General features: G+C 39.3%; 2 protein-coding genes and 1 long non-coding RNA gene across 3 annotated transcripts; 1 reads left to right on the top strand and 2 right to left on the bottom strand.

Annotated features, from left to right (window-relative positions):
• Positions 1-5,364: 5,364 nt before the first annotated feature.
• On the bottom strand, positions 5,365-7,336 carry LOC122311660. The gene is made up of 4 exons (XM_043126295.1): positions 6,957-7,336; positions 6,585-6,845; positions 6,109-6,268; positions 5,365-5,939 (listed from the first exon to the last, which is right to left on the bottom strand). Exons 1-4 carry the CDS (start codon positions 7,161-7,163, stop codon positions 5,761-5,763), a joined length of 807 nt encoding a protein of 268 aa, XP_042982229.1. The 5' UTR covers positions 7,164-7,336; the 3' UTR covers positions 5,365-5,760.
• Positions 7,337-9,073: 1,737 nt separating this feature from the next.
• LOC122309994 (protein FAR1-RELATED SEQUENCE 5-like) lies at positions 9,074-12,973 on the top strand. Its single transcript, XM_043123899.1, has 5 exons — positions 9,074-9,178; positions 9,262-9,333; positions 9,435-9,546; positions 9,630-11,734; positions 12,917-12,973. The coding sequence occupies exons 1-5, from the start codon at positions 9,074-9,076 to the stop codon at positions 12,971-12,973; spliced, it is 2,451 nt and encodes an 816-aa protein (XP_042979833.1).
• A 389-nt stretch (positions 12,974-13,362) lies between these two features.
• Positions 13,363-14,187, bottom strand: LOC122301910. The gene is made up of 2 exons (XR_006240227.1): positions 13,870-14,187; positions 13,363-13,768 (listed from the first exon to the last, which is right to left on the bottom strand). It is a non-coding gene; the product is annotated as an uncharacterized LOC122301910 (long non-coding RNA).
• Between the last annotated feature and the right edge of the window lie 1,266 nt (positions 14,188-15,453).

The raw sequence follows: 15,453 nt of genomic DNA, 5'->3' as shown, positions 1-15,453 counted from the left end.
AATTGCTTTAGTCTAATAATTCCAGCAGAGTCACTCCCAGTGATTACAATATCATCCACGTATACAACCAACAAAATGTGACCTGCATCACTATGCAAGTGAAATACCGAGTGGTCTGTTTGGCATCTGTGAAGACCAAAGTTCAATACAGCATCAGAGAACCTTCCAAACCATGCTCGAGGAGATTGTTTCAAGCCGTATAATGCCTTTTTCAACCTGCATACAGTACCTCGATACTCCCCCTGAGCAACAAACCCAGGTGGTTGCTCCATATAAACTTCCTCATGCAAGTCGCCATGGAGGAATGCATTTTTTACATCCAGCTGAAATAAGGGCCAGTCTAAATTAGCAGCAAGAGAGATTAGCACTCGGACAGAAGATATTTTGGCAACTGGAGAGAATGTCTCTTCGTAGTCAATGCCATAGGTTTGAGTATAGCCCTTTGCAACCAGGCGGGCTTTCAGACGTTCCACAGAACCATTAGGATGAAATTTGATAGTGTATACCCATTTACAGCCAACAGGTTGTTTACTAGGTGGTAGTGGAACAAGATCCCATGTGCCATTATGATGAAGAGCATCCATTTCACTTTCCATAGCTGTCCTCCATCCCGGATCAGATAATGCATCCTGAAGTGTCTTAGGAATAGAGAGTTTTGAAACTTGAGATGTAAAACATGAGAATGAAGGAGATAAGGCATGATATGAGACAAATTGACTAATAGGATGTTGAGTAACACAAGAACGACTACCTTTGCGAAGAGCAATAGGTAGAGAGTCTGAAGTACTGGGTAACTCAAGATCTGAAGATGGAGGCACGACTGGTTGGGGCAACTCAAGATCTGAAGATGGAGGCACGATTGGTTGAGACAACTCAAGATCTGAAGATGGAGGCACGACTGGTTGAGGCATGGGAGCCGGCGGCCGCGAGCGACGTGAGTAAACCTGCGGTTGTGAGGGAGATTGTGAGGGAGATAATGTAAGGGTAGGTAATGGTAGAGGGTCACACTCAACACTTGAAGATGTATTTGAAAAAAAAGGTATGGACTCAAAGAAGGTAACATCAGCACTTGTGAAATAGCGTCTAAGAGTAGGACTATAGCAGCGATATCCTTTTTGAGTCCGAGAATAACCAACAAAGAGACACTTGGTAGAACGGGGGTCAAGTTTATCAAAGCCTGGACCAAGGTTATGAACAAAGCAAACACATCCAAAGATTTTTGGTGGAAAAGAAAAAGGTGAAGATGACGGAAACAAGACGGAGAAGGGAGATGAACCATTAAGAATAGATGAAGGCATACGATTAATAAGATGACAAGCAGTAAGAACACCATCACTCCAAAACCGTTTAGGAACATGCATATGTAGCAATAGTGCTCGGGTTACATCTAACAAATGCCGATTTTTGCGTTCTGCCACCCCATTCTGTTGGGGTGTATATGAACATGATGTTTGATGAACAATTCCTTTGTCACTTAGGTAAGTAGCAAAGGCACCAGATAGATATTCCCTACCATTATCAGAACGCAAAATCTGAACTTTTTTATTAAACTGAGTTTTAATTTGTTTCCAAAACATTTGAAATATGGAAAGAAGTTCAGATCTGGCCTTTATCAAAAACAACCATGTCACACGAGAGTAGTCATCAACAAATGTAACAAAATATTGAAACTTGTTTGATTCAATGTTGATTGGTCCCCATATATCAGAGTGAACCAATTCAAAAGGACTCGATGCACGTTTATCAATACGAGGAACAAAAGACACACGATGGTGTTTACTAAGTTGACACGCTTCACAAGAAAAGGGGGACACACTCCCCAAGTTCTTAATTTGACACTTCAAAAGAGAAAGTGAGGGATGACCCAGGCGACAGTGCCATTCAAAAGCAGATGATGAGGGGGTTGTAAGAGCTCGAGTGGGTGACTGTTGAACATCAAGATAATACAGACCACCAGCTTCATGCCCCGTACCAATCTTGTTCCCCGTCTTGAGATCCTGAAAAACACATGAAGAGGGATAAAAGGTCACTGAACATTGTAAACTTTGAGTAATCCTACTAATAGACAACAAACTAAAAGGAAAACTCGGAGCATGTAGGACAGATGACAAGGATATGGAATCAGTGAGTTTAGTGGATCCAATGCCTGTAACTTTAGCAAGAGAACCATTAGCAAGAGTGACACTTTTTACAGATGGTACAGTATTTAATTTAGACAGGACAGAAGACAAACCGGTCAAATGTTCGTTAGCTCCTGAATCAATGATCCATGGACCCTGAGTGGGTGAAACAAGACATGCAGATGCTATACCTGAGTGGGTAAGAGTAGCTGTGGAAGATGAAGCCCCTGTGTGACCCAAAAACCGCTCATACTCCTCCTTTGATATACTGATTATATCTGAAGATCTGTTGGAGCTCGTTGGCTGTGAATCATCTTGAACAGTGGCTTGATTAGCAGACCCAGATGGTCTACCATGCAGATTCCGATTAGCAGACCCAGATGGTCTACCATGTAGATCCCAACAATAATCCACTGAGTGATTAGTGCGACCACAATGGGTGCACTTACGAAATTCACGACCTCGAGTGCGATTATCTCTTCCCCCACGTGCACCCCCACGTGCACCTCTTCCACTCTGACCTCCACGTCCAGCAGGAGCAACATAGGAAGCAGTTAAAGCAGATCTCTCGTTACTCTGATCAGAAGATAATGTAGCTCGTTGAAGTCGAGAGAATACATCAGGAAATGACGGAAGCTGTGGACTTGTCAAAATCTGAGACCGCACTGACTCATATTCCGGTTTTAAGCCAACCAGGAAGCGAACAATATTAAAATCTTCTCGTTGTTTCAGCATACTTGGAACATCAGAAGTGACGGGTTGATACACTTTGAGTTCTTCACATATGCCCATCACTTGAGAATAATATTCTTCCAGGCCCAAAGCATTCTGTTCCAACACGAAGAATTGTTTACACAACTCATAAATACGAGTTATGTTTCCAGCACCTGAATACATCTGTTTAAGATGCCCCCACACCTCTTGAGCAGTGTCAAAATGTATTAAACTCGAGCAGATACTAGGTTCAATACTAGTCAACATCAGAGATAATATTTGAGCATCTTCCTGCTCCCATTGAGCAAATGTAGGACTAGTCGAAGCAGGAATAGGATCAATCAGATGAGTACGGCGAAGACCCTTGCCTTTCAAAAACATTTCAACGGATCTCGACCACAGCATGTAATTCTTTCCATTTAACTTCACTGAAGTCATAGGCATATTGATATTTGGTGCAAGTGACATCGACTCAAATTTATTTGCCATGGGAAATATACCAATATATCACAACAGTCCACTTAGAAACAAAGATTTCACATAAAAATCATGAAACGTGGACCAAAACTGGAAAAAAACAATCTGGAAACGTAGAAATCCAGATTAAAAACCCAAATCCCGAGCCTGTATTGAGTGAAATAAGTCTGAACCGGTCAAAAAAGCGTTGTACCGGTTCGGAACCGGACTGTATCGGTCTGAAAGTCGCCGGAATCGGACTGTATCGGCCGAAATCGGCTCTGTTTCGGCCGGTATCGGCCTGTTTCGGCTCTGTATCGGCCGAAATCGGCCTGTTTCGGATCGGATCCGGTTCGAGGCCGGTATGCACTGTCTCGGATCGGGTCGGACTCGGATCGGGTCCGGGTTGGCCTCGGGTCGGGTCTGGCTTGTTTGGGCTGCGCCGGATAAGCCTATCCTAACCGAGGATAGGTTTAATCTATCCGTGTTACCAAACACGTTTTATTCCAACCTGGAATAAAACCCTATACAGGTTCAGGAGTATTCCTACTCCAGAACTAGAATACGAGTTTACCTGCAACCAAACGAAGCTGGATCGACGGACGGCAACCTCTTCCGGCGGCTGGAGACGACGGCAACCAAGCTTGGAGACAACAGAATCGGCCGGCGAGCTCACCCCTAGTGTCCAGTACCCGAGATGATGCCGGAACCTGGCCGGAAAACACTTCAACCACCACACGGCGCCGGCAACCACAAAAACCACACGGAAAGCACACGGAAACACTCCGGCGAGCACAAACACCACACGAGCTACACTTGAAAAATATTCTCAACCCACACAGAGCTCGGATTCGTGAGAATCGGCTCTGATACCATGTAAACGAAAATGGAGAGAAAAGTGGGGAGAAAAATATTAATCACTTTCTTATATCCACAGTGTACACACAAGCATATATATATACCCTAAAACCAAGAGACACATATACCCCTATACAAACACATTATAGACAATATATTCTAACAAATGGAACCTACAAAATACCATTATTTATATATCAACTCAGATCATCCGAACCTCAACATTCAAATGCAGTCTGGTATTACCCATTGCAAGTATGGGTTTCCTCTCAATAGATTATTATATAATTATAGTAGGAGCATCTTGCTACAAAGATTTCCACTAATTTATATTTAAACCTACATAACGCTACACATTTGACTTCTTCAGAACTGAAATTAGTACTGCTGGAGTATGAAGGATGTGATTTTATCATCCTTTTTTTGATGAATTGATTTTATCATCCTATCAGGAAATGTCAACCTACTAAAATTGCTATAGAACCCTAATTAGATAGATACTTTAGCCACAAAGAGATTTCACAAACTGACATGACTTAATATGATACGTTATATTGTAAAACGATTTTGATTGTTAAGTAGATCTAACACATCATATAAAACCATATCATTTTATGGATTTACTTCTATGAAATCTCTTTGAAGGTGTAGCACTTCTCAATTAATTATACAAAAAGTCAAAACACCACTTACTACAAGCCTCCACATTAGTGCTTCCAAATAGATATTTTTTAGAAGAATTAACATCCTTATGAGCAATAGCATCAAAGCATATTACTGATATCCATCAGATTTCAATGATCCATATACTTCGAATGGTCTGTTTACAGACACAATCCTGGCACAATTGGTGGGTGGGATAGTGGATTTGAGTACCTATGGACAAATACTTTAATTTTGCACAAGAACTGAATAATAGAAAATTACACGTTTACAATTGAAACAAAATAAAAACTAAAAAATATTTCTAAATGCCTGTAGATGCATTCAAATTTGAAAAGTAAAAAAAATAATAATAATAATAATAATAATAACAATAATAATAATAAGAATATTAATAATAATAAGAAGAAGAAGAAGAATAACAAAAAACAATAATAACAAAAATTATAAGAATAACAATAACAATAATAACAAAAATAAAATAATAATAAAAATAATAATAAGAATAATCAACAAAAAGAACAACAACAACAACAACAATAATAATAAAGTGTTTATGAGTTTAAAGATGACATAAAGACCCTAAATAGATTGCTTCCATTTATACAATTGGTCCAGAGAGTTTCCTTGGACAGTTTTCCAGCCATCCCAAACATGCAGAGGACAAGTATATACCACATAACAAAATGGGGAGTGGTAGTTTACAGTGATTTTGTAAGGCATAATATGATTACAATATTCAGTAAAACCATCGCACAGTCAAGCACGCCTTAATGTGGCTTATCCCTAAAGGTCAATGTGGTTTTTTCATGTAATGAACATATACTAGAAGGTTTTCACCTTAATTAGGTGAACCTGATACAGCCACATAGAAATTCTTTACGCTAGAATCTAAGATATATGTTGTGCGGCCCAAAAACAAGAGAGATCACTAGGAATACCTGTCAATTCAGGGCCATGTAGTAAATTCAAAAACTTTGAAGACAATGTCAATTCCAGTGGGGATCTGGGTCACAAAGAGGAGAACATTCAACACATTGAATGCAATGTGAAGATTTCTAGCGGTCTCATTCCCTTTCTGCATTGCAGGTACAAGAGCCGCAGCAGCTGCCCATAGCACTGTAATGGCTGTGCAGAAATTATATCAGAAAAATCAGCTAAAATATCCACAAAATGCAGAACAGCGACCTGTATATTCTCAGATCTAGTGCCTTTTCTCAACTAATAGCTGTTGGCTAAATGTGAACTACTTGCCGTTCTGTTCAATTTTGCAAAGACTGCAAAGCAGTAGATTTACCTGCACCAGAAAACAAATGGGGCCCTGGAAATAGCTTTCCTGTCCTAAACCATGTGTTTACTCCCCCAAAAATAGACTCGAACACTCCAAATCCTAACAGTATCGACCCTGCATTGTAGTGCCTATCCTTGAAAGACCCTTTCAGCAATTCCTTCCTCTCCTGAATTTGACAAACCAAGGGCTCAGTCTCTGAGTGAGCGTTATACATTTTTTTTCAATACATAAACATCGTAACTCAACCCATTTCTGTGATAAAAATAAAGCTTCCAACTAAGTAGTCCTAGAAATATTGCAATGTCATTTAAATAAGCATTTTGTAACCGGAAATTCTATTCAGACGATAACGTTATCAACGATTCCTTTCCTTATTGTAAGCAAAAAGAAAACCGACATTGCAAATACTACTTAAATTTCCAAACCTAAAATGCCTTTAATTTCAGAGGAATTTCCAAAACAATCAGTTAAAAGGTACCTACCTCAGTGAGTTGTTGAATTTTGAGGTCAACCGGAGAAGGTGCCGCTTCCACTGCTGTCCCTTCTGGAGTAACCGGGGTAGGCTTCACCTGCTTCTTGAGCTCGTTAATCTCAGTTTGTATCGTCCGGACTCGCCGCCATTGCCAACCCAAATACCCAGCCCACAAAGTGTAGAAGAACAAACCACCCATCACAATGGGGTGAATGAGTGCAAAAGACCTTCCCTCTAATATTCCAAACTCCCCACCAACAGCAAGTGCATCCTATATAATCACATTCACCCCCACCAAAGTCAGAGTACTTCAAAGTTTGCAATTTTAAAACGAAAAGAAGAAAAAGCACAAGAAATCTGAAATTGGGGTGAGGGTACTTGCCTTTGGGTCTAGAATGAATGGTATTGCGAGTGCTGTGAGGGGAAGAGAAGCCGATTTAAGAGCATGGAAGAGTGGCTGTGGGTTGCTTGCCGAGTCTTTGGAGATGCACGATTTTGTTGGGTTGGATGGAATTGGCAGTTTTGAGTGGGAGTGCAGCGGCTTCTGGGTAAGAATAGGGAGCCTGAGAAGGCTGAGAGTGATTGCCATTGCCCTCGGTCCGGAACTGTATTGAGCAGAGAAATTGAGACGTCGAATTTGTTCAAGAAAAGATAAGGAACTATGATTTCAAGATAGGGTGGTTTGAAATTATTCATATCGTCGGTCGTCTCTGCTGAACTTTAGCAACTCTAATAAGGGGACCCCACTTACCTTTTTCCTCCTCGTGGGAAGGAAGACGCAAGACTCTTCACGTTTTCGGTTTATTTTTGCTTTGGGGTTTCGAAAAGAGTAACACTATGGATCCACAACTGTAGCAGGAGCACACCTGCACACCATACGTGGCATCCAATATTTTTCTTTTTTCTTTTTTTTTTTTTTGGAAAAAGTCAAAACGTGCGTTTTTTGATGGGGTCAGTACGTGATTGTTTCCATTTCGAAATCCCTCCCGCGAAAGCCCCCGTTCGTCGCCCGCGTGACAGGTTCCTCCGCCCAGCACCACCGGCGACGCCGTCTCTCCGCCCAGGAACGTCGAGCACAGTACTTAGTCTGTAAAGAGCTGCCGGTCCTTGGTAAACCAAATAACAGAGCAACCGGTGGGTATTTTGAATCTGCGAAGACCCCCCTCCCTCGCCGGCGCCACCGCTGCTCATACGAAGGTAAAAAATTTTCAGAACAATGAACTGCAAAACAGTTACGTTTATCTTGTGTACACAGAGATGAGTTTTGGGTTTTGTGAGGTAGATATTGTGGATTAGGGCATGGTTAAACGTAACTGTGTTGCATGGCTTTTGACGTCTGGTTTGGTCCTCTGCTTTCAAGCAGCTCGGTCCTTTGTTTTTTTATTTTTTATTTTCCTCTGTATTGAGAATCAGTGTTTTCATCTTATGCACGCATTCGGACTAATTATTTTCGCATGCATTCGGACTAATTTTTCTAATCTTTTGCACGCATTGTAAGGGAAATGCATGGTGGTTAGAAAATAAAGGTGCTCTCTGTTTAGTGTAGACAGAAAGCTAAAAAGTAATATATATAAGTTGTATTTGTGGTGTGGGAGGGAAGCCGGAGGGATTTGGTTTCGATCATGTTATGTTACCCAATTTCCATTTCGTGTGGTTCTACATCTCTACTGCTCCTCCCACGTTAATTTGTACGTCTTGCTACTAAATATGTATGGATGGAAGACTATCCAAGAGAAATTTGTAATAATGTATCACTAGATTAACTCTGTATTGATTGATGGTGGTAATAAAATGCTCAGTTTGGCTTGTTTTAAAAAGAAAAAAGAAAAAAACACTAATCTTTATTATATGTCATGATAATTGGGATATTCACAACAATTTTTTTTGTTAATCGTTTTTCTTTCTATTTTTATTCTTTGTTTGGTTTTGTTTACAAAGATAAGTCAAGTTAGCTCCAACTTATAATTAAGATCTAAAATCAAACTCCAAAATTTAAAATCAAACTCTTCAATTTAGTAAAAATTGAAGATCGGACCAAGGAGTTTTCAGGCAACCTTGCCACCCTCAAAGCAACCTTGCTACCCTCAAAGCGAGCTAGTGGCTTAGGTTGCATCTAGGACAGCTTAATTAATATAAATTGAGAGTTAAGGTAAAATTTAAGTGAATCATTATAATTGTAATAAAATAAATGAGGCTTTATTTAAAATATTTAAATAAAAGTTCTTGAATCTGTATTTAATACAACAAATTTAAAATACACCAAATAAAAAAATAAAAGTTCTTGAATTTGTAGTTTTGCACACTATCTAGTTATTTTTAAAACTAGTCTATATTGATTTATTGTGTAGTGATCTTAAAAAAATTGTTGAGACCTTTGTAGTTTTGCACACTATCTGAGTATTTACCAAATTTTTAATTATTGATTTATTGTGTTTACATTTAAAAAAAATATATATATCGACTTTAAATAATTTTGTAAGTCATCTTGATTTTAGTGTAATGGGGGAAGAGGAAGATAGAATGGCACCCAGGCCTTCAACATCGACTTCACAGCCAGTTTACACGCATCAAAATGATGGCTTAGGATGTCCAAACTTAGACCATGTGAGTAGGCAGGCTGATGATAGAATTTTTACATACATCATTTGACGTGCGCATGCATCTAACTAATTGCATAAAACTTGCAGCATCCTCACCATATGTCCTACCCTCTGGCGAGTGATCTGGAGGATTTTATTAGAGTTGACGATTCATTCCGGGTATATTTCTGTTTGTTACCCAAATTCCTAAAATTTACATGTTAATTTGTTTGTTTGAGGATAGCTGATTTGTTCTAGTGCCATGCTGCTATTATACTCAGTACCAATCCTCGAGTAATCCAGAGTACTTGAGGCAAGAAACGCCCCCCGCGTCAGTTACACCAAATAGTGATGAATTTGAAGAAAATGTTGGAAGTTGTCATGATGCTGATGGTATTACCGTTTTATATGCTTGCCTTAAATAATGACTCTAATATTGAATTATTGCTAATTCATCCTTATGTTTCCATTGATAGAAATGTTCTTTGACATAAATGAAGATTTGGAGGGTACCACTGTTGTCAGGGATGATGAGGTACAAGTTGAACCACCAAGATCCGGGTTGGAGTTTGACAGTGAGAAAGAGGTTGTGGCGTACTATAAGAAGTATGCCAAGCAAGAGGGTTTTGGTGTAAGGACACAGAGGACTAAAAGAGATGATGATGGGAAGCCGGTGTATCTGACCATTGGTTGTGCCCGTGGTGGAAAGTACCATCCTAAGCCGAACAGTAATATCTCGAAGCCACGGGCAACCACCAAAACAGGTTGTAAGGCGAAAGTAAATGCAGCGCTGAACAAAAATGGAAAATGGGTTTTCACCACTACTGAGAATTCTCACAACCATATTACTGTGAGCCCCAAGAAAAGTAGACTATTGCGATCCCACAAACACCTAGATCAATACAGTCAAAGGATCTTGGACCTGAATGATAGAGCCGGTATACGAATGAGTAAGAACTTTTATTCTCTTGTTGTTGACGCAAGGGGTTATGAGAATCTAGCTTTTCAAGAGCAAGATTGTAGGAATTACATTGACAAAGCTAGATATTTAAGGTTGGGCAAAGGAGGTAGTGATGCACTTAATGAGTATTTCAAGAGAATGAGAGATCAGAATGATGGCTTTGTTTCTAATATGGACGTGGATGATGAGGGAAAGCTACGGAATGTGTTTTGGGCTGATGCACGTAGTCGAGCCGCCTACGAGTATTTTGGAGACGTTGTATCATTCGATACAACGTATCTAACAAATAGGTATGGTATGCCTTTTGCTCCATTCGTGGGTGTTAACCATCATGGGCAGTCCATACTATTCGGGGCTGGATTGCTATCAAGCGAGGACACACATAGTTTTGTTTGGTTGTTCCGGATGTGGTTGGATTGCATGAAGGGTAGGGCACCGAAGTCTATCATAACCGACCAAGATAGAGCGATGAAGAATGCGATTGCTACTGTATTCCCTGAAACTCGCCATAGATATTGTTTATGGCATATCATGCGCAAACTTCCTGAGAAGTTAGGATCGCACGCCAAATTCAACCTTGGGTTGAAGACTGATATCCATTCGGCATTATATGATTCACAAACCACCACAGAATTTGAGGAGAGCTGGGGTGGACTACTTGAAAAGTATGATCTTATCAGCAACAATTGGCTTCAGACCTTATATGAGGAAAGGTCCTTTTGGGTTCCTGTTTTCCTCAAGAGTGTATTTTGGGCTGGTATGAGCACAACACAAAGGTCTGAAAGTATGAATGCATTTTTTGATGGGTATGTCCATGCTGGGACGACATTGAAGGAATTCGTCGACCAATTCGACAATGCTCTTAGAAAGAAAGTGGAGGTCGAGACAACGGCTGATTTCAATTCTACCAACCAAACTATCCCCTGCATCTCCCCTTTCAACATTGAGAAGCAGTTTCAAAAAGTCTATACAAATGCAAAGTTTAAGGAGGTCCAAAGAGAGTTTATGGGACTAATGGGTTGTAATTGTTGGTTGGTTAGCACACAGGGGTGCATTTTAACATTTGATGTGTTGGATGAAATATCATTTGATGAGCAAACCAAAAGAGTTCATTACTCAGTTTACTATAACGAAGATGAGTGCGAGGTGAAATGCACTTGTGGTTTGTTTGAGATGAGGGGGATTATTTGTAGGCATGCACTTAGAGTTTGTCAGTTGAAGAACATTAATGTGCTGCCGAAAGTTTATTTCCTAGATCGATGGAGAAAGGACTTAAAGAGGCATTACACGTTAATCAGAAGTAGTTATGATGACTTGCGGGGTAGATCAGACACGCGTAATTACGAACTTATGATCCAAAGATGTTCGAAATTAGCCGCCAAAATATCCTCAAACAACGATAAAGTCCATGCATTCCTGCACTATGTTGATGACTTTGATAAATCCTGTGAAGGTTCCACATGTCAGTCGACTATCCAATCAAATATGGCCAACCCAACGGTGGTATTGGATAAGGGTAAAAAGATTTTAAGCCCTAACGTCGTTCGAGGGAAAGGGAGACCTCCAAATAAGAGGAAGGTCCCACGTGTGGAGAAATTGGCAACAAAGCGAAAAAAACAGGTATTATACTAGACAACGGCTTATTTTGTTACTTGAATTTTAGTAGTTCAAATTCTAATTTGAATATTTTTTTTTTTATTTGATATGGAACTTAGACTTCCAGGAAACTGTTGGTGGATGAAAGTGAACAGGGTGAGAGCCCAAGATCACAACCCAATCCAAGTTGAATTTGGTGGAGGGCTCAGGTAATGACTCTTAGCTTCTCGGTAAATCTCCAAAAATAGAGGGAAAAAAATAGGGTGCAGGGCATATCCTCAAAAAATTCCCATTCATTTTTCATTGGAGTTTTATTTGGGACGGTTGGAAACTTGGAAGGCATTAAACAAAGGAGTTTTTGGAATATTTTGGTAATTAATGGCTGAAAGAGATAGATATATGGGGAGATATAAAAGAAAATCTTATTTTGATTGTAACATGTACAAGCTGCTGAGGAAATTTTTGGAGTTTGTCATGGGATGGCATGCGGATAGGATGTTTCTGGTATGAGTAAAAAAATTTGTTTTCCATGCCAAATATTGATGGGTACGTATTTTTTTCCTACTTTTAGATTAAACATTGTCTTTATCATCTCAGTCAAAATAATCATGTGGGATGGCATGCAGACAGTGATATTGTTGTTGCTAAATATCCTCATGGATATTTCCACAAATAACCTGCCATACTATTTATAGAAAGATTATTAGTATTAGGGTTTTTAGGGTGCAAGTATTATCTTGTGATTTGCCTGAGGGGTTGAAGTTAATAAACTGGTCATACAGTTGAAAGGTAGGTGCCATTTAGGTGAGGCAGTTATTGCAAGCACGAGCTAGCTGCCATTTCTAGCAAAGGACAACTTATTTTTTATCTGTAGTTATGTTGTTGTTAATATTGTGTTGCATAAAAATTGAAGATGTCTATCTGAGGAAACCTGAGTTTAATAATAAAGTCCTGTTTTCTTGCAGTACAGTGCAGAGTTTGTCAGTCGGAATGCACTATCTCGAAGCCACTATATAGATCTCAGTTCGAGGAGGCTGCAACCAAAATCAAGATCTTACTGATTTTGCAAAGACTGATTGTTTGTATTGCATAAAGTAATATTTTGCAAAGATCTAAAATGTATATATTTCATTTTAAGACTGAAAGTTTGGTTCATATGTTGTACAGACCAATGGATATGTATTAAAAGCTTAACTTGTGTTGCAGGAAAATGGCAATAGCTACTTGATGGCTGTTATTGTACATTCCAAACGTGATGAATGACTTACCATTTTAAAGTTGATTGTTTATCTACATCGGATAAATTGGATTCTACCATATCCACAAATAGAATGTGGGACCAGATATCAACCCCTCATAAATGAGTATTTGAAGTGCCATCAGGATGCTAGATACGAATGATAACAGTTTTGTAATCTAAACTTGATAAATGCAGGGGTCAATATAGTCCCTCAAATGAGTAAAAATTGATAAGATTCATTCCGGGTATATACTTGGGATAATTCCACCTTCTCCAATAACATCAATCCAAACTATCCTTCAAATCAGATGAGGATCAGTGAATGCCAAAAACAATTCTTGAAGTGCATAACAACTAAATTTAAATGCTCCAACATCCCTGTTTTGAGCAATCTCACTAAATGACACTTTGCTAAAGTCTACCAAAATTAATTTAATTGCACAAAAGTTCGTCACAGTCTTATAGGTTAACACCATACAATTTACATACATGGTCTTGATCCACAAACCATGTGCACCTCAAAAGAACCATGCAAAACCCAAAAGAGTTCGCCCAACTACTTTACATAGTATTTATCCAAACCAAATAAACACTATTACAAATGTCAGAATCCAGTAGAAAATCAAAAGTTTTCGCTTTTTCTTTTTCAGATTCTTTGCCATTTCTCTCACTTTATCTTCTCGTTTCCGAACGGCATACTCGCGCTGTAATACTTCATTCCACGAAATACTTGTCGCCTTATTCTCACGGGCACGAAAATTATCCTCTAGCAAATGAAGTATATCGGCCCATACAAAAAATTCACACCTTGCTTCTCCCTACACACAATATTAATTCACAATTAATATGATAAAATACACCCAACCAGCAAACCATTACGCAAAACAAAACAAAGCAGACTTTGATAAATTGCTTTTACCGTTTTATAGTTTGGGCAAGCGAAAAATCTCCTTCCGGGATTTTTCGACGTGTGAGATGTCTTTAGTGGTGTTTTCAAACCACACCAACAAGTTGGAGATTCCAAGACATTATCATTAAGTACAGATGATGATGCTGACATGATTGATTCTGAAAAATAAAAAACTGAACATTATTATCACATATTTTTATTAATGGGTTAATAGTATGTGCAAGGTAAAAAAAAAATTGCATCTGCTTTTAGCAACAATGGCAATAGCTAATCGAATTTGAAGTTTAGAAAATTTATGGAGAAAAGGGCTAGCATACTGCCAAACTATTCGGGGCAAGTGTAAGATCCAAGTTGAATTTTGAGTTCAACTCTTTGGCTTAAGCCAAAACCAAATTTTCTAAATTGAGTTTACAGAAGTATGCCAAATATGCATTTGTTATATTCTTAAAATCAAATCAAGTACAACAAAGAAGTAATCAATGGGAATGAGCTAAATTTTTTCCTGTTTTTGTCCAGGAGAATGTGCAAACTAATATCCTTCAAAAAATTAGCACATACAACTACCATGATAGAGGTCTAACATGAATTCTGAAATAACAGTTAGAAACTAGTTACCATAAATGACACATTATGATATATGAGAATTACACATATCAAGTGCCATATGGGCGGGTATTTTAGTTATGACGTAATAATTTTTAACTATGTGATGAAGGACCATTTAACTTATTTTTTTGATAAGTTAAATTGGTTGTGTCATGAAGGAGCTTCAACTTATAACCTGGATAGCTAAGCTTAAAATCTTCCTTTATTCTGTTTGACATGAACCGATAAACCTAGCCTGAACTGGAAGGAACACAAAATACTCAAAAGCCACAAGCCAAAGCCCCAAAAATGGGATGTTCGAGACCAACAACTTACAACTTCAGAGTGTCACAACTTCAATTACACAAAAGCCAGTTGTGAGAGACAAACCAAAACCAAAACCTTGGCTGAGCCGGAATTTTAATGAGGGTTTTCTCAAAGTCCACAAAACGCAGAACACCCAGAAGCAAACAATTTCATCAACTACTCGAAAACTAAACCTACAAGCCAAAAGCTAAGCTTACACTGAGACGACCCAACTTACCAAAACACCTCAAAATACTTTCTACTGAGTTGCTCTAAAACCCAGACTCCATAACTTCTGAACAGGTCCGACCCAAACGCACCGACCCAGAGTGCGAACAGATTCCAACCCAACCCGACCAACTTTTCCTTCACAGAAACACTACAGCCGAAATCCAAGGGAGTGACACAAGGAAAGCAAAAAGTAAGCATGCTCATACCCAGATCGTGTCACAGAGGGGCTTCGCGTTGGTCTCGTTATGGACCCAGGGCTTGGACTGATCTCCACGGGATGTCGTGGTGGGGAGGCCGGAGGTCGAGGTCTGAGCTCAAAGAGGACGACGGGGAGAGTCTGGGTTTCAGAATCACGGAACGAGGGAGGGAACGGAGCTCCGGCTACATTGGGTTGAAGAACATCACGGAACAAGGGAGGGAACGTCAGTACGGAGCTTGAGCTACATTTCTCAAAATGAAATGTTTGCTTCA

Source organism: Carya illinoinensis, chromosome 1 (assembly GCF_018687715.1).
Source record: "Carya illinoinensis cultivar Pawnee chromosome 1, C.illinoinensisPawnee_v1, whole genome shotgun sequence".
NCBI classification, from domain to species: domain Eukaryota; kingdom Viridiplantae; phylum Streptophyta; class Magnoliopsida; order Fagales; family Juglandaceae; genus Carya; species Carya illinoinensis.
Note: the sequence above shows the minus strand (reverse complement) of the source record. Positions and strands in the feature narration are given on the sequence as shown.